This window comes from Betta splendens, chromosome 17 (genome assembly GCF_900634795.4).
Source record: "Betta splendens chromosome 17, fBetSpl5.4, whole genome shotgun sequence".
NCBI classification, from domain to species: domain Eukaryota; kingdom Metazoa; phylum Chordata; class Actinopteri; order Anabantiformes; family Osphronemidae; genus Betta; species Betta splendens.
Window position 1 is genome coordinate 15,151,775 of NC_040897.2, and position 21,222 is coordinate 15,172,996.

Genomic DNA, 21,222 nt, shown 5'->3' on the forward strand with positions numbered 1-21,222 from the left:
TTAACACTAGGGACATAATAGTTTCTTAAAATTAGCCAGCCAGCCAGCGTATCCCACCCAAATGGCAGACTACAATGCCTGTTGCCGACTGCAACACCTGTTATGTTGTGCAATTTCCAGCAGGCGTGAACGTAGCATCGTTTGGGTTTCTACAGCAACGACTTACAACAGAGGATGGTTTACAGTAAGTTGAACGAGAAAACCATATATTTTAACATTCATCTTAATACACGTAATAAGCTATTTGTCCACTGTAGTCAAGCTAGCAACATTTTAAACTGTTCTTATACTTAACAAACGTCAAAGTGTCCGATCGCTAACTAAACGAGGTTTAGCATGAAATGCCTCACTAGCTAACTTAAGCTAACGTTAACCGCAATCTCACAAGTTATTTTTTGTTCATTGAGTTATGTTATAGAAACTCAATGTCAGTAATTGGACCGAATCTTTTTTGAATAGATGTCTCTTTGTTTCAAGAATGTATTATAACACATTAAATTAATCTCATATACATATCTATCAGTTACAGAGGAGCTGGTCCGGCGGAGGGCCGAGCACAATGAGTGTGAGATCTTCTCCTTGGAGGAAGTTTCTCTCCATCAGCAGGACATTGAAAAGATTGAGCACATTGACAGGTGGTGCAGGGACCTGCGCATCCTCTACCTGCAAAACAACCTGATCCCCAGGATAGGTGAGACAGATGCGCTCAGGAAGCCAGAACTGGTAGTTTACGGGTTGAGAGAAATGTTCATATTTGGGGTATTACCTAGATCACGCAATGAGTTTAAGGTAAAGCGTAGAAATGAATCCCTTATTGCTCATTATTATAATTCAAAGTCAGTATTTAAACAACATTTGACAGTTTTTACTAACACGTTCCAGAGAATCTCGGCCGTTTGAAGAAACTGGAGTATTTGAATCTTGCCTTGAACAACATTGAAGTCATTGAAAACCTTGAAGGTCAGTAGTTAACCTGACTAACCTGTCTTTACTAGTTACTGTACAGTAAGTATAAGACAACTACTAGGAAATTCATACAATTAATTATAAAGTTATAATTCTATATAATTATCTGTAATGTTAGAGGGATGTGTTGAAAATCACACTGGTATTGTTGATTGCTCATTTTATTCTCCGTCACTCATCATCAGTGTTGATTCATTGGAGAAAAAATATATGATGTCCAGCGTTGGGCTTGTAAATGTTTAAACATGATTGTTCACTCCACCCTCAGGTTGTGAGAGCCTTCAGAAGTTGGACCTGACTGTCAACTTTGTTGGCTGTTTGAGCAGCGTGGAGTCTTTGCAACACAATATCCACCTCAGAGAGCTGTTTCTGGTGGGGAACCCGTGCACTGAGTTTGAGGGCTACAGGGAGTATGTGGTGACCTCTCTGCCTCACCTCAAGGTAATTCTGCCACAGCTTCAGGGCACGGAGCACCTTGTCATTCTGAGTCTTGGTGAGCTGTCCCATTGGAATCTCTGCCAGATTAGTCCTCAAACAAACTCCTCACTGTTTGTCTGTGATCTCAGTGCCTGGATGGGACAGAAATCACTAGGTCAGAAAGGATTCGAGCCTTTCAGGGACTGGTGGAGGTAAAGAGGCGAGTCTGGGAGCAGGAGAAGGAGTATTTGAGGAGAAGAGCCAAGGAGAAAGAGGAGGCTCACAGAAAGACTACAGGAGAGCAAGAAAGGAAGGGGAGCAAGCCAGGTTTTGATGGTCGTTGGTACACTGACATTAACAACACCGTGTACGTACAATGGTAATCCTCAGGAACTCTTTACATCAGTGTTAGAAGTTCTACTGTGACAGTGGTTAGCTACACTACATATCTACACCTGCCATCTGAAGTTTACAAATAGTCAATCCTTCAAAAATCTACAGTATAAATTGGTGCCATATCCAGTATCTGTACCATTGATTAACATTAAATCTAAAGTTCAGTATTTCCATATTTAGATATATTTTAATTTAAAATATTAAGCAGGACATTGAACTGATTATACAAAGTCTTACACTAAATCTGAAGTAACAGATTTGTTTCCCTGTAGTCCAGGGCTGGAGGAAAATAAAGAAAACCAGGAAGCAGCGGAGAACACAAAGCTAAAGATGACGGTCCCTGATTTGGAGGAAGAGCAACGAAGAGAGGAGGAGTTCTGGCACACGCCATGTCCATTCACCCCTGAATCTCGTCTGGAGGCTCATCGCCACCTGGAGGAGAAGAGGAAGGCGAAGGAGAAGTAAGTTCCCATTTTACATGAGTATTGCTTCTACATGATATGTACATGTGTACATGTACATATATAATGAGCAATTTAAAAAAAACAACACAGTCATTGCCAGATATTTATAGCAAAAAATAAACTTGGCAAAATGAAAACATGAGATTTGAGTAAGTTGACTGCAGTCTGCTGCTTTGACCACTGGGTGTTAGTATAGAACCAACCATCTGCCAGCTGAGCAAACCACACACTCATGATTCTATGAGCAGATACAGATTAGTCTGATTAAGTTTGTCTTCACACGATGCAACACAATCAACCCCAATCAAAGGTTTTGTTTTTCTAGTATCTTTACCTAAAATCAGCATATAGATTTTAAATTCAACGAGGACAGTGTTCCTAAGGAAAATAGTGAAGACAATATGAAAAATTATATAACATTTTTGATAGTCATAAATATCTTGTCTTTTCGTGTCTTTGTGGGTTTTCTCTGGGTTTTCCTCCTGAAACAGTCTGAATTCATGCCTCAATTCATGCAGTCAGATTAACTGGAGACTTTAAATTGCCCCAGGGTGAGTGGTTGTTTGTCTCCATATTTTACCCTGTGATGAACTACCCAGAGTGTCTCCTCCTTTGTGCCCCAATGACAGCTGAGACAGGCTCCAGCGTACCTGGAGAGGATGAGTGAGTGAGTGAACACACATTCTTCCTTCCTAATAAACACAATCAGTCACTTTAATGAAAACACCACCAAGGTTGATCTAATTTGTTTTCCTTATGGGATTGTAAGATACAGTGGTTCAACGGCAGAAATGACACACATACACCATGTTTGACACAGTTTGGAGGATGCACGAGGTTGCGCTGACAGGTGCTTCAGTCCAGGTTCATTTCTCAGGTTAATGAGGAGTTTTCAGATGTGTCACTGCACAAAGAACAAACTGTTCTGTAACTGCAGGAGACACCAGCATGTTCAGAGGAACACAGCGGATCTGTTCTGTTTATGCAGTTGTGACTGATGAATGAGATGGTGAGCTGGGGTGTCAGTAATGCTGAATGATTTCCTGAGCAGCAGCAGCAGTAACTAAAGAGATTACTTCATCTGAATGGACGTGATCAGTGTCGAGCTAAACCTGAAAGAATGATCTGGGAACAGCCCAAAACAAAACGTGTGTTGTAAAGTAACCAGAGTAGTGGCAGAAGCATGGAAAAAAGGATGCATTCAACAGGTGATACAAGTGCATCACAACTCGCTGTGCATTATACGAACACTAGACAAGAATCGGGGTATAAATCAGACTTCTATTCCATTTCATTTCTTGTCTTATCATCATATGGACATGCATTTTACTTTATGCTGTCCAAGCAAAGGATCAGGGTGACACCATGTGGCACTGCATTGGTGCAAGGGATGAATTTGCTGCTCGTGAGATGGGTTCTGTGATAAGGTCAGGCTGGAGAGGCTTCGTGTTTAATAAGGACAACACCAGATCCAACCTGCTGCGTGACACTAAACCTCACACCGTTAGACACACAGTTGGCAGCAAACCAACAAATGGGGTTAGATCATGAATTACTATGGACGGGAGGGCAGACTTTACTTCAGTATCTTGATAGCAAGCAGCAGATTTGAGGCATATTAAAATAAAAGAATTACTCTTTCCATCGTTGGTAAAGGACAATAAATGGCTTCTTTTCTCCTGCATGTGTGTCAGACCAACAAACCCAAACCTGATGCTTCTGTTCTGATCTGTGGCTCGACGCAGGTGTATCCGCTCATTCCCAACTACATTCCAAATAATGTACAGTAGGTGACACAGACTAAAATTACATATTGCGAAAAGTCCATAAGTTTTTAATTTGTTTTTATAATTTTACTGCAAATAAATATTAAACAGAATAAATTATCAAGAGTGTGACCCTCTGTTATAGACAGGCTGTTTGTGCAACAGGTAGCATTGTCTGCTGCATGTTTGTTGGAACTAGTACACTACAGACCAGTGGCAGCTCCACTAAGACAAACATTATGTATTATTCAAAAATTAAACCATTGGCAGATTCCAACTACTATAACTAAACCTAATGCAAATGACACCAACTGTCATGAATGAAAAACCCACAAAGAAGAAGCAGGAACGATGAGACTCAGGTGACCTCAGGGTAAATACGGGTCAGTGCCTGGTCTGTCCACTCTGCTCCACAGCCCCAATAAAAGTCCTTACAGATCCTTCTTTGCTCTTTCCTGCAATAAATGCATGAACTTAACACCCTTGAGTGCAGCACATTGAAGCTCCTCAACCAGCTGTCGCACTCGTCCTATCTGTGCTGATGTACGGCTGAGAAGGTCGTGAGGGCCACGCCGTCCATCTTCTGCTCAGTGGGATTAATAGATGAGCATATGTGCAGTGTGCTTTACTCGTCTGTGGGTGTGGCAGGACCAGCTTCTTGAGCCTAATGGAGTGACTTGTCATACAGCACGTGTTAATGACAGCAGGGCAAACCATTAGTCTTGTGTGGAGGCAGAGGCCTGTTAAAACTCAGCTCAGTCTGTATCCTGCTCATGTTCGACGGTTTTCCTGCAGGGAGGAGATGAAGCCGAAGACCCCGAGGACACTGATCACTGCTGAAGGACGAGTCATGAACGTCAATGAGCCCAAGTATGAAAAATATTTATATATTTGCTCTTTAAAATCCTAATGTCACCCAGGCTGTGTGCAGGTACCTCAGATCAGCTACATGAGCTCCACCCCATTAGTGGTAAAATAAAAACGAAACCTCAAATAAAATAAAATAAACATCTCTGAGCTAAAGCAGCAGAAAGCAAACGTTTAAAAATAAACAGTTTCAAATGTATATCAGACAGGCGTAAATACATAAGGTCAAACTGTTCAGGCAGCGGCAGGTAAAAGGCTCCCAGGTGCCGTGAGACTGCGTCGTCAGCACACAAACTAGAGCCACATACTGGGAGCAACCTGATAGCTGTGGGCCACCCGGGCTCCCTCCATTAGCCAGAGGTTCATATCCAGAGCGAGGCCACGAGGGTCAAGGCCAGTTTTATTTGTAATCTGAGCAAAGGACACACACACGGGTCAGAAATGCATCCTTTATTTAATATATCACTTTACAGCAGCAGACAGACTGGGCAAAAACAGTAACATAGCATCATAAATGTAAGTCACACAACTGAACTATGTAACATTTGAAGGAATAATTTATGTGAATAAGGAATATGCATCGTGTTCAGTTTTCTGGAGAAGGTGCAGTTTAGGTCACACATAAACTCCCCTAAATGTCAGATGTCACTAATGTGAAGCAAAGCTCAAACTGAGACCTGTTCTTTCTGCCCGTGTTCATCCACAGACTGGAGTTTTCTCTCACAGAGGATGAAGAAAACAACGCCATCGTCCTGGACCTGGCAGTTTACAGGTGGGACGACTCAGAACCAATACATGGACATGCATAGAGCTTTACTATTATTCAGGTTAAACAGGCTCATCCGTCTCCACTTCCCTCAGACACCTGGACACTTCTCTGATAGACGTGGATGTTCAGCCAACGTATGTGAGAGTCCAGATCAAAGGAAAGGTGCAGTACAGAATGCTAACCCGCTGCGACGCTTCTACCAATGCTGTTCATTCAGGCTTTTTAAGGCAAAGTCAGTTCATTTGTGCTGATCTATGCCTCATAAATGTAGAGAGTATCTCAGAATATGTCATTTTTATGTCTAATGCTTCTTTTTGTCACATCTCTGCCCGTAGAGAACTAACTGGTGACTGTGATGTCAGACTTTCAGAGAAATCATTAAAAGCTGACTGTTTTCACATGTTTTAAAGAGGTGTCACATTTGCGCCTGCGTGTATTCAGGAAATGTGTTCCAGCAGTGGGCTCACATTCACCTCCACACTGGAAGCAGGCCAGTTTAACCACAGACTGCTGCTGTCAGCCAGTCAACGTCCTTGCTCAAGGGCACTGCGACAGTCGCTGGCAAACAAACTGAAGACCTTTAGACCTACATCACCTCCAACTATCAGTGGGTTAATGCAGTGTTTCAGGTGGTGTTTGAACATTATAAGTGATCAAACACTGCAGATATAGAAGCTAAACTGAGACGGCTCCTCTTCATCAATGCCTTTTCAGTGAGCGTCTGCTTTTTATGTGGCTCACTTTGCTGTTCATTCTGAAATCCAGCTTTTCACACGTTCCTGTGACGTCCTATTAAGATTTCATATATTACATGATGCAGGGAATTCATTATGAGCTCGCTTGCTGCTGAGCTGGGAGCAGAGCGAGGTGTGATGGATGAAGACTCCGATTTAGAGCAAATAAAAAGCTGCTGAATCATCATCAGCTGCTGTTTCTGACTTTGACATTCTGATCCGTTTATGGAGGCAGTTTATTGCGCCTGCTTTGGAGTCGTTTCAGTCCAAGGCAGGAATGACACCATGGCAAATCTGAAAATGTATCAGCTGGATATTTAAGGACTAAATAAAACCTGTGCGTCAGACGTGCTGCCAAAGTGACAGCGTCAGCAGGAACTCGTCTTTATCTTTAAGCACGAGATCTGCTGTGGTTGATCGCAAAGGGAACCTCACTTCTGCATGGTACCATGAGCTCAGATTTCACCTGCAGGCCTTCACTCAGTCAGTCAGAGAAATGTGTGAAGCATTTTAATCTCCAAGAAACAGGCTGTAGTGACCTTTAAGCCTGATTAAACATCTGTTTAGTGGCACATAAATCCAACAGTGGATTTGAAATCATTTCTTTGTTCTCACGCCCTCCAGTAAAACACTGAGTCTGTGGTTCCTCCTGCTGGTCATGTAACGTAACTTGAAATGATGGATGATTGTTTTGTCAGTGATGATTTGAATTTGGACAGGTGGGGTGATTTATGCAGCGCTACCTCAACCGTTTAAAATGCCAGAGTATTAATTCATTTAGTGGAGCCGAGTTTTCCTGGATGAGTGTGTGATGTGTTCATACCACATCAGTCTCATGACAGCTGCAGGACCTTCTGCCTGCTTTTCCTCGTGTGTGGATACATAGGGTTTTATTCCAGTGTTTCATGGCTGCTGTTCTCAGCTGGAGCTATTCTGGTCACTGTCTTAAGTCTTTTCTGGAAACCGTTCCTATAAAAAGACCCACTAATGATTAAAGTCATTTGACACACTGGGACAACGTTGGTGCCAGATCAGCGCATTAATCTTTCTAATTAAAGTTATGAATAATTTACTCTGCAGATATTTCAGATAGTTCTTCCTGCTGAAGTGCAGCCCGACAGTTCGTCCGCTCAGCGGTCCCAAACCACCGGACACCTGGTCCTCACCATGCCCAGGGTAATACAGTGACACAACTCCATCACACAAAGACACTTCAAAGTCACGTTTTTGCCACACACAGATACCTGGGCCTAAATGTTTCATAGCATCTAAATAATATACCATAAACACAAGCATGAGGCGTGTGAAGAATCAATAGGAATCTCCTCTGCACAACGTTGAACATGCCTTATTGGCTGAGCAAAGCCAACAAGAAACTTCAGCCTGAAGAAGGGTCTTAAGGAAAAGACCTCTCCCCTCAACCAGTTCTATAAATGGCAGATTTTACCCAGCACAGTTGTCGTCAGCAGCCTCAGCGAGGCACTTAACCCCCACTTAACCCTGCAGTGAGCTTTCCAGCATTATGTACACAATGGGAGATTATCTTCAGGCTCCAAGGTCTGTGTGTCTCCCATCAGTTCAAATATGCCACAGAAACGCAGGCTTCAACCCTCTGTGATGCACACGTGCCCTGTTTTATTTGTGTTTACCCCGGAACCGTGTTCTTTATTTGACATGATGAAATATGATCCAGTAAGGCTTCAGAGAAGCGGTGCCTTGTTTAAATTACAGCCCTACTGATGAGACCACAAGCCATTTGCTGTGACTGTGATTTTTTTTGCTTACCAATGAGGATCAGGCAATTTGCCCTGTGGGGTTTAATGAAGGATTCTTTATAGTTGCTATAAAGAGACGCAGGTGCAGATACTGCAGAGTCAGCTCTGCATCTGTTACACCAGATACATCCTGAGACGTGTAAACAGTTCAAAACGGATGAGTAGTAAACGCCATCTTTCCTCTGACGTGTCTTTTAGGTTGAAGGTGAGATCAAAGTGACCAAAGGTGCTTCACGTCCAGCCAGAGTGTGTGAAACAGGACGCAGCAGCTCGTCTGAAGGTCAAAACAGGTAAAGGCTCTCAGCTTCAAAGCCGTCACACTGGAGTCTTTAGCGCGGCGTGGAAAATTCAATTTGCCTTCTTAATTTTCATCTTCAGTCTCTGAAGTTCATTACAACCCGACTACACAACAGCCCGGCCTCTAGCGTCTAATCTAATGAAGACTTTATGACATGAAAGCACATCAGCTTTAATAAAAAGCAACGCGACGCGTTGTACTTGTCACTGGCTGAATCAAAGTCACCACCTACAGCAGGTTTGTACTAATGCAGAAGAGGCTGCAACAGGAGAAGAGACCTGATGGTTGTGGTTCTGCTTGGCCACGTGTTAATCTTTCTTTGGCCTTGAGTGGATTTTACACATCGCGGGTCTGACTTGTCGTAACCACTGATACTCGTTGACTCACTTCATCAGCTGTGTTGATGGTAACATCCTCCATGCTAATGACTGTGCACCAGCCACAGGTAACCTTGACCCGAGCGACAACATACTGGATTGACTTGTGATACTCCTTAGAAGCTGAACCTTTGTAAACGCGTGCGGTGGGCGGTGCAGTATAAGTAAGGATGTCCAGGTGTATTCACAGAATGCTTCATCTTCTGAACAGCGTTCACAGCGAGTCTCAGCCATGACACTTGACTCAGTTAGATTCCGTTTAGTTGAGCTGAGAGCAGAGAAGCTTCACCTCTAAACGGCCACGGCGTTGTTTTACTGAGCGCTGTTTCCTCTCCTTGCCTGGAGGTCTTCTCATCACTGCACTATCATCATTAGCATTTTATGACATGGAGCGGCTTCTTGTCCTTCAGCTGCCCCCATCAAACTCCGTAAAGAGCCCCGGTGCAATCCTGTACCTTCAAATGAAACATCCGATAAAACGCTGAGCTGCTGCTACAGGAAGGTGACAGCTGAGCGGCGCTACCAGCTGCTGAGTTATGGCGGCAAGTGGACTGAGGGTGATTTTTGACCCCAGGCTTGACCACAGACACATGATATAGATCCAATGCCTTTGACACAGATGGAAATAAATCTGAAAGCGATGATTAGGTTTCAAATTGATCGGTTTGATTAAACAAGGCAGTGAAATGTGTGAACCGTGTGGTTTAATGGAATCCAGATCATGTGAAGCTGAGATCAGGTCGGCTGTAAGGGCTGTGTTATGATAAGACTTCCTGAAGAGCTTTAATGTAAAAGGATTTAAATGTTGATCATCAGGCCACAGACCATTTTACAGTGAGTAATAATAAGTAATCAACCAATTCCGATACTTGAGCTCGGGGAAAGCTCAGCATTTAACCTTTGAGTTTAACTATATTTTCTTAAAGTTTTGGTTTTATCACATCTGAGTTCTGGACCCGTCCATGCTTGTGATGTAATTCACTGAGCATCAGAAACTCCAGCAGCTGTTAATTTGACATTCGTACAGTAACGTTTGTGGCAGTGAGCATCGCTGGCTCCCACTGTCTAACCTCGTTTCGGACGCTTTACCTGAGCACGTGCCTGGAGGCGTTGCCTCAGGTGACCCTCTTTCAGAGCCCATTTCAGACGTTGACCACAGAGGCGATAGTAGAGCAGCGCTGGAGTAATGACTCCATCCATCTTGTCCAGAGAAGCGCTCATGATTAGGTTACCTGTCTGTTTCCATGATGAGTGTTGGAGCTAAACTTAGACCAGGCCGTGCCCCCACTCTGTCTTGTTAGCATTAATATACTGCTCACTAATGTCATTTAATCAGCACATGTTTTCTTCCATACCTGCAATACTGATTTTTCCCAGAGCTTTTAAACCTAATGTTTTTTATTGTAGCTGCTTAATCGGTTTAAACGTCCGTCAGTGACACACAGGAAGTAGTTCAGCATCATAATTGTATTCCTCCATCAGGCAAACCATGACATCAACCATTTCTGAGTCTGTCAGACTTGTTTTATCTGATTTTTATCTTAATGTGAGCGGATGGGATTAAGATCAGACCTGTGACATCATGTTATATCCACTTGAAAGCTAATCCTCGGTGGAGCTGCGGCTGCAGACGCTAAACAGAAACTGCTGATGTTGTTACAGCAGCCGATTACAACTCAATTACACGGCCATCACTGAAGTGAGAGCGATAACCTTAGAGGAGCTCAGTCTTGACAAAAGCCTGCTCACATTCGTCTTTCTGCAGGTATCCATGAAATCTGCTCCTCAGGCGTGCTCAGCTGGTAACGAATTCCAGGGTTGGTGGTTTGATTCCCTGTCTGTCCAGATGGCTTAGGACAAAACATGTAGTACAGTAGCAAATAAATGTAAACGATCATTGGGGTCATTTTGTCTCTAGATTCGGATTCTAACTTTGAATTTCTGAACATGTCAGGTTTCAGACTGGAGGAAATATCTGGTTACACAAGCTCACCTTGTGGGAAACGGTTTCGTTTTGAGACCAAATAATAAATGATTAATCGTAAACTGACAGATTGAGGTATGTATGATGATAATGAAGCGAAGTATTAGCTTCAGCTCCAGTTCAACTTCAAAGACCTCAGGATGAAAGAAATGTTTCATCTACGATAAAACTTGCAGAAAAAATATTTCAGCAAACTAGAACTTTTCATCTTTATTATTTGTGTCTTTTGCGATCGCTGTGCTTCAACTTCTCTGTCGTTAAAAGCAGCACCTCATCTCTCGACACTAATTGTGGAATCAGAGATTCTAAACCTTTCAGATCTCAAAGAAAATGAACTCAACTACTTCCCCATTTTCTCCAACCGAGCTGCTAATTTTCCTGCTGCAGAGTGAATGTGTGCTCGTACAGCGCGTGTCCTCTGGCAGCTTTATTCCCCTCTTAATAAACAAGTGGCAGAATGCAGAGAGTAATGAAGTGACTCCTCCTCCTGAGTCCTGCTGCTGTGCAGGAGATTAAATTACTGTATAATTGCGGCGTTCTTCCTGGAAAATCAGCACATTTCATTAATTTTCTCTTGCCTTTGGTGCCTACTCTGCTGCCGCATGCTACAGCTAACACGCTAATGAAGGAGGTGGTGGCGGTGAGCTACAGACGCCAAGGTCAAGGTCAGCTAAAATACACACTTTGTGTTTGTAATTACATGCTGTTACTGTTCAAACCTAGGACCAGGGCCTTTTTATACAACTTATTGTAACAATTGAATTTCCGCCTTGTTTCGCTCATTAGTGTTCGTTTACTTGCTGGATCAATACCATTCACACACAGTCAGTAGCCGACTTCTTATTGTCTCCACGCACACAAACACCATTAGGAGAGAGAGATCCCCAGAGATGCTTTAAAAATAATGTGTCACTCTCTTCTGACCGTGTGGCTGCCTGTTTGCTTTAAACATTAAAAACTGATGGTTTGGTAAATGGAACCAACATGTTTTTGTACTTGATTTACAATAACACAGCTGGATAATAAATAAAACAAGCAAATTGTCACAGTACCAAAAAACGATATAATTCTTAAAAGGGTTTTTGTCTGATCTTGTAAAACTAGAAATAATGAAGCTCTCTTCAGATATTCCATCTACAGTACATGTTCATATTTACAGGCATGTTTCATTAATCACAGACAGAATAAAACAGTATTATGCAGAAATCTGTAACGTTTTCACATCATTAAGACAAATGACAACAGATGCTTTGTGTTCATTACTGTAGGTATTTGCCTGAACCTGCAGCAGATCACATTCACCATACGCTGATTTGTTCACAGTAACCGGGTTTCATCACCAAATAAATCCACGTAGCTCAGCTGCGACGTGGCTGCAGCATGTTCACAGTGAACCTGTTTGATTTTGCAGAAAAGGCCACGTCCCTGAGAGGCTGGAGGTGGACCCCAGCCTGCACACGGCGCCGGACTATGCCAATATCGTGCCACGGCAGAGGGCCAAGGAAGGGCCCCTGGAAAGGGCCAGGACGCCTCCTGCAGCCAGTAGCAGCAGCTTGTCTGATGGGTTTGAGGACGACCTGGACGTCCCCCCGCTCATATGACATCAGACAGTGACTGTCCAGGATGGAGGCAGGTGTTCAGGAGGAGCAGCACGACCAAATGAATTCGCCCGGAACTCTGCAAATAGAGCTATAAGCTTTAAGCTATAAGTTTAACATCAGAAGACCTTTAGAAGTGACCCTAGACCATAAAGGAAACATGTCGGTGTAAATTAAGTTGCATTGAATTAAAAATAGAAAACTCTTTTCTTTTACATACTCTAATTATTATAAGTGCACACTACCAACCGGTTTGTATTTGTCATGTTGCTGCTAATGGAGAATGAGGTTGAGCCATGGTTACAGTGACTTTCACCTTCAGTCTCCTTAAACACAGATAAGCAGCAAGTTTGGAGCAAGTGAGTTATTTTTGTGAGTTGTGCAGATGTTTGGCTTTTTGCTCTCTATCTGACTCCATCTGGGAGAGCAACACTGCACAAAGCAAATCACGCAAGAAAATCAATCATCCAAGTTTGGGGAGCGTTGCCCGTGGCCCATTTGTTTGTTCTGGAGCCCGTCGTGCCGCCGCCTTCTTGTGATGCTTGTCCCGAGTGCCCTCCTCAAAGTTCACAAACAGATATTGTGCCAGGCTCTGATGCGAGGCTGCTCCTCGTGCCCGGAGGACATGGGCCCAAACACATTTCCAAGCTTGTTCATCTTCTTTCTACTTCACTGTGAGTTACCAGAGGAGCTCAGAGGTCACGGCTCCCTCTCCTCGTGCTCCTTCCTTCCTCTGAGTGCCGGTTCAGCCTCAGCGCCCTGGGAGATCATTTTAGCTCCAGACCATTTTGCCTCCACTGTTCTCTCATCATAGTGTTCTATATTGAACCGCATGGCTCCAATCATCCAGGACATTTACACACACAACTGCTTTAGATTGCATCACCTTCCTGTTGTGTGTGAATCCACATTCTGTGGTGACACTTTGCCTCAGGCTCTTGCTGACGTTTCGTGTGTTTTTCCTCTGGCAGGGGAACCCGGGCTTTTACCTTCTATGTAGCCGTTGGGGTCATATGTGGGTCAGCAGCCCACTCAGCTATTCTGTGAGTCATTAGAGTCACATGAGTCAAGGCGTGAATGGATATTAAAATTGTGAGGGAAGCCAGGAGTGCACTAAGTGGTTGACAAGTGGTTTTCCAGGCCTCCTGCTCCGTTTACCGATGCTCACTGCACTTTCATCTCCATGGATTTCTTGTCTCCTCTTTCTAGGTCCAGCATCACACACATTTACGTTCCTCCTCTGGCGGTGGCATCAATGACTGGGATTGTCCACAGAGATGGTTGTGGTATCTCCACTGTGGTTCTATTTTTAGAACAGAGCAGCACAGAACAGCATGTGTTCTGTATTTTATGGTAGGAGCCAAAACACGTGCGTATTGTTACGGCGTTCGCAGCACAGGCCGATGTGGGATAATGGAGGTGCTGGGACGGTGAAGCCACAGGAAGAGGGAACACATCACCTGCTGCACGCTGTGGTCTTGTGTCTATTTCCAAGTTTATTTCCAGAAAAGACAAAGAATAGAGGAAGTGAACCTGTAAATCCAAGAGATCGTTGTCCTCTCAGTCAGGTCTTCACACTGGGTGTGACCAAACATTATACATTATCCCAGCGTTGCTTGAGTTGTGATCTGAGTTTGAAGAATGAGAAGATGCTTTTGAATTGTGTCGACATGAGCAATGACCTGCCATCAGATCAGTGCTGTGCCTCTAAACTAATGCTCCAACCCAAATCTGTCTTCTGTGAAAGAGCCATTCATCCTTGGAGACTACAAAATGTTGGTCTGCAGATTTCACACTGACAGAGGACAGAAGCTGCAGTTGCTTTGAGTTTGTGTCACTCACAGAGTGGATTCCAGTGGTAACGAGGTTTAATAGACTTTGCTCTGTCTCCAACTCGTCTTTCTGTCTCAGCCTCAGAGAGAGATTTCGTTTTAAGTTTATGTGATGTAGTTGTGAAGCGACAGGTCTGTGTAGTCAGGTACGTGAACATGATGTCAAATTATGGGGTGTTGGTGATGACGACTTGAAGCACATGTCTGTGAATTCAGTTTAACACAGATCAGCAATGGAAACGTTGATGCTGTGAGTTTCCCACGGTGATCTTTTATTTATCAGTGCATTCAAAGGGAAACTTGTAATTGGAATAAACCCAAGTTTAGAAACACGACAGACTTGAGGCTTTGGGCTCTAATTGAAAGACTCGAGCGTTGACTCATCCTGCTGATCCACAGACTGAGTCATGGACATCTCCGTTATCATGACGCACGTTTGTGCCTCAGGTTAGGCCTGAATCAGAAGCCTGGTGCAATAAACTCAATTATGGGATTCACAAATCTGGTGAGGAACTGAACATTTGTCCAAGCTGCTTTTCCTTCCGTCAGTCTCTTCCTTTGCATTTCACTTTTAGCACAAACAGCCCAAGTGTAGCTGCATGAAAACGACAAACAAACAACCTGACTACACAGGCAAAAGCCTCGCTTGTGTTTGTCCAGACTGCAGGAGATCAGGAGCACACTGTGGAGTAAGACTGAAGATTCCCGTGTGATTAAATCCTGAGACGCAGAAAGCCTCCGACCAACTGTCACCTCACCAGTCTGTGGTCTGTTCTTATCCATCCTGCTCCATCGCTACCTCATCGATTTTCATGCGTTGCCATGACACCAGATGGTACCACTAGTCATGGAGTTGACCCAGGTCACACAACCCTGGCTTCACTGTGCTACAGCTGATACTTATCATCAGTCCATGAACACAGCAAGTGTCCTTGGGTTATTTTTAGTCCGTAGGCTTTTCAGTTATAATGCTGGTTTAAAAGCTGACGCCTGTCATGTGTTATCGGGCTCGTTCTATCCCACAGGTGTCAGGCTCTTCAGGAAAAGACTCTCCCACTGCTGCTCACGGCTCGTTGGACTTAGCTTGCTCTCGTAGGGCTCCACACTAGGGCTAGAAGCTAAACCCACTGTGATGTGACCTTCATGTGGGTCTGAAGAGAAGTCACAGGATCAGAACAGGCAACAAACACAGCACCTGATCCACAGACTCGTTTCCTTCTTGACTAAGGGATAAACCATCATCTCTTCTTCTCTGGTTTCGGTTTCAGACATGGTGGTAAACACCAGCTCTGGGTCATGAAGCTTCAGAGTCTGTGCTTTAAAAGGAGCAGCTTGGCTTTGCCTCCTTTGTCCATGTGCATCTGGATCTAGTTTATTTCATGTTGCTGTGCCCTTAGTGTCCATATGCAGCGTAAACACAGCATGAAGAAGAGGCCCTCCCACTCTGTGACCTCTGACCTCTGACGTATGACTTGGACATTGGTATTAGTCCTGTGTCATTGACGGCACAGCCGATCTGGGCCTCTGGTACCTGTGTGGCCTCGTATCAGCAACAGCACGTGTTGTTGTCATCCGCTAAACAGCAAACACTAGAACCTGAGTCCGCCAGCTTTAACTTTCAGGAAGCTCCGGCTCGGCTTAATTAACGCCACGCCGACACTCTGCGGGGTTACATCCTCCGAGGACGCCACATGGCTGCGCATGGAGAACAGAAATTATGCCGAGATGATTGGATCCCTACCGGCAATGAAGATTCAGATGAATGACGATCAAAGGGACACTTCAAGGGTTCGAGTGAAAGAAAAGCCAGATACGCTGCGTCTCCTGAGTGCTCTTTCTATTATTTCTCTGAATGCTTCATATTATTACCTTCCTTCCTCTTTTCCTCCCAGGGATGAATAATTTAGCCCTTCTCCTTCAAGTGACGCCCCTCCATCTCCTCCTGCGTCTCCGCCCGGTCAGGCGTCCCGTGCTGCGTTCGAGGACAGATGCTGCGCTGTGATGACCCTGCAAAGCTAAGGGCAGCAGACAACATTTGATGACCTTTAGCTGCAGCTAAAGCGTCGCTGGGAGGTTCTGTTTAAATCTACGGTTGAGAGAGCATTCAAACCCACATCAGCCTCTATTATGGACTTCATGCATCTTGTTACCAAAGCGTTCATCAGCTCAGCACACGCCGGGGGTGGAGCCCTCAGGATCGATGGCTCCACCAGGTGCTGCAGCACGTGGAGGTCACAAGGTGATTTATGCTGATGCACGGGATTGATACCTTTATTTTAGCGCGTTTGCTGAATTGTTGTATCTGCTGCACGGCGAGCGCTGCAGCTCGAGCCTTTCGGGAGCCGACAGCTGGAGCCATTTTTCATACAGCCGGAGACGCGTGCGTGATTCATGACTGCGTGGAGTCAGCGAGCGTCTCCAGAGGCCGCGCGACGGCCTCGCGCGTCCGTTCTGTGAAGGTTGAGCAGGACCGGCCCGGTCCGGTCCAAGGTGGGGGCGTCCACGAGACAAGCAGCTACAGCGCGGGGAGCTTTTGTGCATGAAATGAAGCCTCACATTAATGAGAAGATGCCTTTTTCACAGTGTCTGAGCGCAGCCGAGCTCCGAGGTGCCGTCGCGTACAGAACAGGAGCCACGCTGAGCCTTCGCCCAGGTCTCATCTCAGCGATAGGTTTTCGCTCGCTCTGCAGTTTTGCTGAAACTCAAGCTGTTTTCTGGAGGTCTGACAGTGGCCAGAAGCTGAGGCATCACGGACGTCTGCGCTTAAACATGAGAATTACACACATGTCAACAGCAGCTCCAACGCTGCTATTATGAGTGACTGCATGAGAAGGGCACAAAGGCTGAACAGCGACAAAGCTCCAGGCGGTGTGCACTGTAAAAGTTGAATAAGGCCGTTGAATAAGTGATCCGCTGCGCTGCTGTGGGCGCGACCACATCATGCGGATATAACACGACGCCTGTAACTGCTTCAATTATTCAGCAGCTGCAACTCTGACGGAGCCCTCTGCTCCCCAGGAAACCACACCACTCACTGTGTGGATGAGCACTCGCCGTCCTCCAACCCAACAGTCACCGTCGTATTCATTTACCACCGCGGATCCTGAGGTTTGGTGTTAACTCAGTCCGACTTCACCGCTGCTGCAGCTGCTGCAAGTCTCCCAAAAACCCTTGGACACTTTGAATGTGTGCGGCACAAATCAGCCTGATTTACGAGGCACCTTTGTCCTTGCGATGCTCGTGCTGCTGTTAGAATTATTACCAAGACCCCGTGCTCTTGATTTAGCCGTGTGTCTAATCATTATCAACTCGGCTACTTAACTAAAAGGCTCATAAACACAATCAATATGGCTCCTGAAGCATAAGGCTGCGTGTTCCTGCTTTGACCCCTGGGATCTGGAGCTCATCCTGACTCGGGGTAGAGTGAGGCTCTGTGGCGGCTACGCGTGGTTAAAACAGCCTGATTGAACTTCAACAGTGTCATCACCAGGAGGACGCGAGCTGGAAGCAGATGGACGCGTCCCAGCGGTCTGTTCGCTTCGCCTCGGGATCGGCTGCAGGAGGAGCCCTTGAGCGCTCCCACCTGACGGCGCCAGGTGCTGAATGAGGCCGGCGTGGAGACGGATGGAAACAGCAGGTCGCTCGTTGCCCTGACGACTTCACTGGCACCTCGTCCGACATCAAACCAGTCAGGAATAAGCAAAAACAGCGCATTGCGTCGCGCGTTTAGCTTAGCTTCATCCCCTGGGGCGCATGGGAGGGAACCCACTCACCGTTTATAAGGATGGGATGATTCACACACAGTGACAGCGTGAAGAGTGGGCAGGTGGAGGTTTGATGCCTTGCTCAAAGGAGGGCGCTCTGGTCTCTGCTGCTAAAAGGACACGGCCTTCCAGTCGCAGCTGTGGCTGATGAACGTGGGCTCCATCGGGTGATGAGTCGACTTGATGTTGAGCTGAACCACAGCGAGCGTCAGCGCCGGCCCGACTCTATGGAACAAGCAGCTCGGTCCGGTCCATCAGCACGCGGCCCGGTCACTTCACTGCCTCCCGTTCTGTCCTGCAGGTAATTAGTCCAATCCTCTCACCGCCGGTGATTAAGCAGAAACACCAAAGGCCACGAGCTGCTCTGTTCGTCAGGAAGCCTCCGTTCTGGAGCTGCAGGTGAACTCCGTGTTCTGGCCTCACGTGGACCTTTCAGCTGCTTCTCCTCAGGACTTAATGCAACAACACAACAAACACAAGAGCAGAAAAACTGAGGCACCACCTGAAACTGCAGATTTCCCCTTTTGGTTTTTATGGTCTTTGTTCTTCACTCAGTTGTTTTCAGGGGATCCCTGCTTCACGTCGAGCTGAAAAAAGACTTTAAACTTTTATGAACCTCTGACCTGTTGTTGAACTCTTACTGTTCTGTCAAATCAGAGGCAGAAACAATGACTTAGTAAAATGATATAAAAAGTGTATTGGTTAAAATGGAACTATGCAATTTCTTAAACTGGATTGTGTAGGTTTTTTCTTTTACTGCAGATGTTTTTATTGATTATTTTAAAACGGCATCTTACGGTGACTGCCTGGATGACGTCATTATCTTTTGGCGCCCCGGAAGCGGCCAGGTAACACAGGTGTTACTGATGAAACGACCAACGGGAAGAAGCGTCTCGGTCTCACTCGTCTCTCGTGTTCTGATGTTGTCGTGATTGTACGCGTTTCTGTAAAATGTGTCGTTCACCGTGTTTCTACTCGTAAGTAAACACGCTTGTGTTTCTCGTTTTTCGGGTCTCACGTGCGTGTTCGCCTCCACGCTACGTCAAGGTGTGCGGCTCGCTCGCATTCCACGCACGCTCGCTCGCGGGGCTGCGCGCGCACGCCGCGTCTGCGCTGCCTCTAATGAAAGCTCGAGCGCCTCTCTCTCTCTCTCTCTGTCGCTCTCTCTCTCTCTCTCTCTCTCTCTCTCTCTCTCTCTCCCCGGCTTCTCCTCCGCCTCAGTCTCGCCATCGACCCGCTCCTCGCAGCATCCCCGTCTCCGCCCTCCTCCTGCGCCGTCGTCGTGTCCGCGTCGCTCCCGTCGCAGGTGGATGGAGGCTGGAGGCCAGGCGCGAGCCATGCACCGGAGCCGCCGCTGGTAGGGAGCCGCTTTTCTCCGCCTCCGTGCGTTTGTGTGGCTGCAGCGCGATGCCAGGTCTTTGTCTGGCTCCCGTGTGTGTTTACGTTGATGGGAGGAGATGGGCGTGTGGCGGCTGGACAGTTGTTGGCTGCCACCCTGTTACATTGAACGTGTTGTCGGCCGATGTCGCGTAGCTTGAACGTTAGACGCGTTCCGCTCTTTCGCCGCTCCGGACCCCCCGCGGTGCCTCGCGCTGAGTTCATCCCACTTCGTGGTGATCTCCCCTCCCGTTTTGTGTCACTCCGCTGTTTACGCGCCGTTCTAACGGAAACCCGCGCGCCACCATGTGAACGCTCTCCCCTTCCTGTCTCCCAGTCAGACCGAGCACCTCCCTACGCACCGGGGACCACATCCTTAAATGACCCACGGCTGAGGACGCGCCGTCTCCGCATCCGGCGCCCGGATCGCGGCATGCTGCCCGCAGCGGGCATCCAGCACTGACCATGGGGCTCCGGTCGCGGACCGTCGCTAGCGGCGCGGAGGAGCAGAAGAAGCTGTCGGGCGCCGCTCCCGGGGACCTCCTGGACCAAGGAGCGGAGAAGGATGGCGCCCTGCTGCTGGTGGCTGCCGGGCGCGACGACTTCAAGCGGGGCTCCCAGGGCATCGGCGTCGGGCTGCTGGCCAAGACCCCCCTGAACTACAGCCGGCCTGTGAAGAGGAATAACGTCCGCAGGAGGAGGATCCAGAACCTGATCTACGACGCGCTGGAGAGGCCGAGGGGGTGGGCGCTGCTCTACCACGCGTTCGTGTGAGTATGAACCTTCCTCACTGTGCGCGGTGCTTAATAGTAGTTCGGTGGATGAATGAGCGCGTGGGGTCTGCGGGAAACAGTCGCGGAGTCACTTAGTTGCAGCAATTCCCAGTCCATTAACGAAGGCTTGTCCTCCGAGGCTGTAACCTAATACTGGGCACGTGTCGCTGGAGCAGCTGGAGCAGGTTCTGTTTTGGCCCGGTTTCAGCGCTGGAGGTTTGGAAACGCACTGGTTGTGGATCCTTCTGCTTTCTGGACGTTTGAAGGCTCTTCCTCCACAACTTACATAAGCAGGTCTCCAGCAGATGGCTGCTGATCAGGGGGATAAGTGGGTTACGAGCCTCTCGAGCAGCGCTGCTTTTCGGCTCCTGAGTGGACTTTGCTTGTGGTGCTCGCTGGTGTTGAGCAGTTCTTCACTCCGAGCGCGATGAATAAAATAGTGTAGCTGCTGACTCACTCAGCGGCTTCATCTCTGGTCTGTGGGTTCTATTACATAAATGCAGTCCAGAGTGAGGAGAACGGTCTGATTAGGTAGAACCTGCGAAGCCTTGAACATCAATACACATTTTTATCTGATTTCCTTCAATACAAACCTCTGGTCAGTTCATTGCTTTGGCTGAAAGTTAATTATTCAAACAGGAAGCTACAAACTAACAGCTCCTCAGCTGGAATTCTTTTTTGCATCGCTGCATCTAAAACCAGTCTGGAGCAGCTGTCGCAGCTCCACGTTACTGTAACGTGCTCTGTTTCCAATGACTCATACTTATTCTGCTGATTTAATAGAGCAGCAGGTAATTAATAGTCTCACCCTTTATGTGATTAGCGCCGCTGTGGCCTGTTTGTCTGAGCTCTGGGAGCTGATTGGTCGATCTAGTGACCCGGCGCTTCTCAGCCTTTATATTCTGGCCTCTGCATCAGACTCGTGCTCACAGCTGTGTGGAAACGGTTCCGCTGCCTGAGAAGCAGCAGTCTGTGGGTCCATGTGTCGGCTCTGCTGCCGCCACAGTGACTAAACCCATTGAATTTCTCCATAAACACAAGCTGTTACTGAGCTTCGGGCTCCAG

General features: G+C 46.6%; 2 protein-coding genes across 5 annotated transcripts in view; both read left to right on the forward strand.

Moving 5' to 3' along the window:
* Positions 1-35: 35 nt before the first annotated feature.
* On the forward strand, positions 36-12,626 carry dnaaf11 (dynein axonemal assembly factor 11). 4 transcript variants are annotated; one of them, XM_029131354.3, is made up of 12 exons: positions 38-184; positions 524-691; positions 883-960; positions 1,235-1,407; positions 1,533-1,762; positions 2,052-2,240; positions 4,805-4,879; positions 5,583-5,648; positions 5,738-5,807; positions 7,460-7,555; positions 8,353-8,444; positions 8,533-12,216. In XM_029131354.3, exons 1-12 carry the CDS (start codon positions 175-177, stop codon positions 8,537-8,539), a joined length of 1,254 nt encoding a protein of 417 aa, XP_028987187.1. In that variant the 5' UTR covers positions 38-174; the 3' UTR covers positions 8,540-12,216. The 4 variants fall into 4 exon arrangements, with proteins under 4 accessions (XP_028987186.1, XP_028987187.1, XP_028987184.1 ...); XM_029131351.3 differs by lacking the exon at positions 8,533-12,216 and adding an exon at positions 12,225-12,626 and having other exon boundaries at positions 40-184; XM_029131352.3 differs by lacking the exon at positions 8,533-12,216 and adding an exon at positions 12,225-12,626 and having other exon boundaries at positions 42-184; positions 1,533-1,750.
* Positions 12,627-19,179: 6,553 nt separating this feature from the next.
* The window catches only part of kcnq3 (potassium voltage-gated channel, KQT-like subfamily, member 3), a 35,413-nt gene continuing 33,370 nt past the window's right edge, over positions 19,180-21,222 (forward strand). The window contains exons 1-2 of the mRNA XM_029131282.3: positions 19,180-19,364; positions 19,722-20,154. Coding sequence (XP_028987115.1) covers positions 19,850-20,154 — 305 coding nt within the window. The 5' untranslated portion in view covers positions 19,180-19,364; positions 19,722-19,849. The remainder of the gene's footprint in view (positions 19,365-19,721; positions 20,155-21,222) is intronic.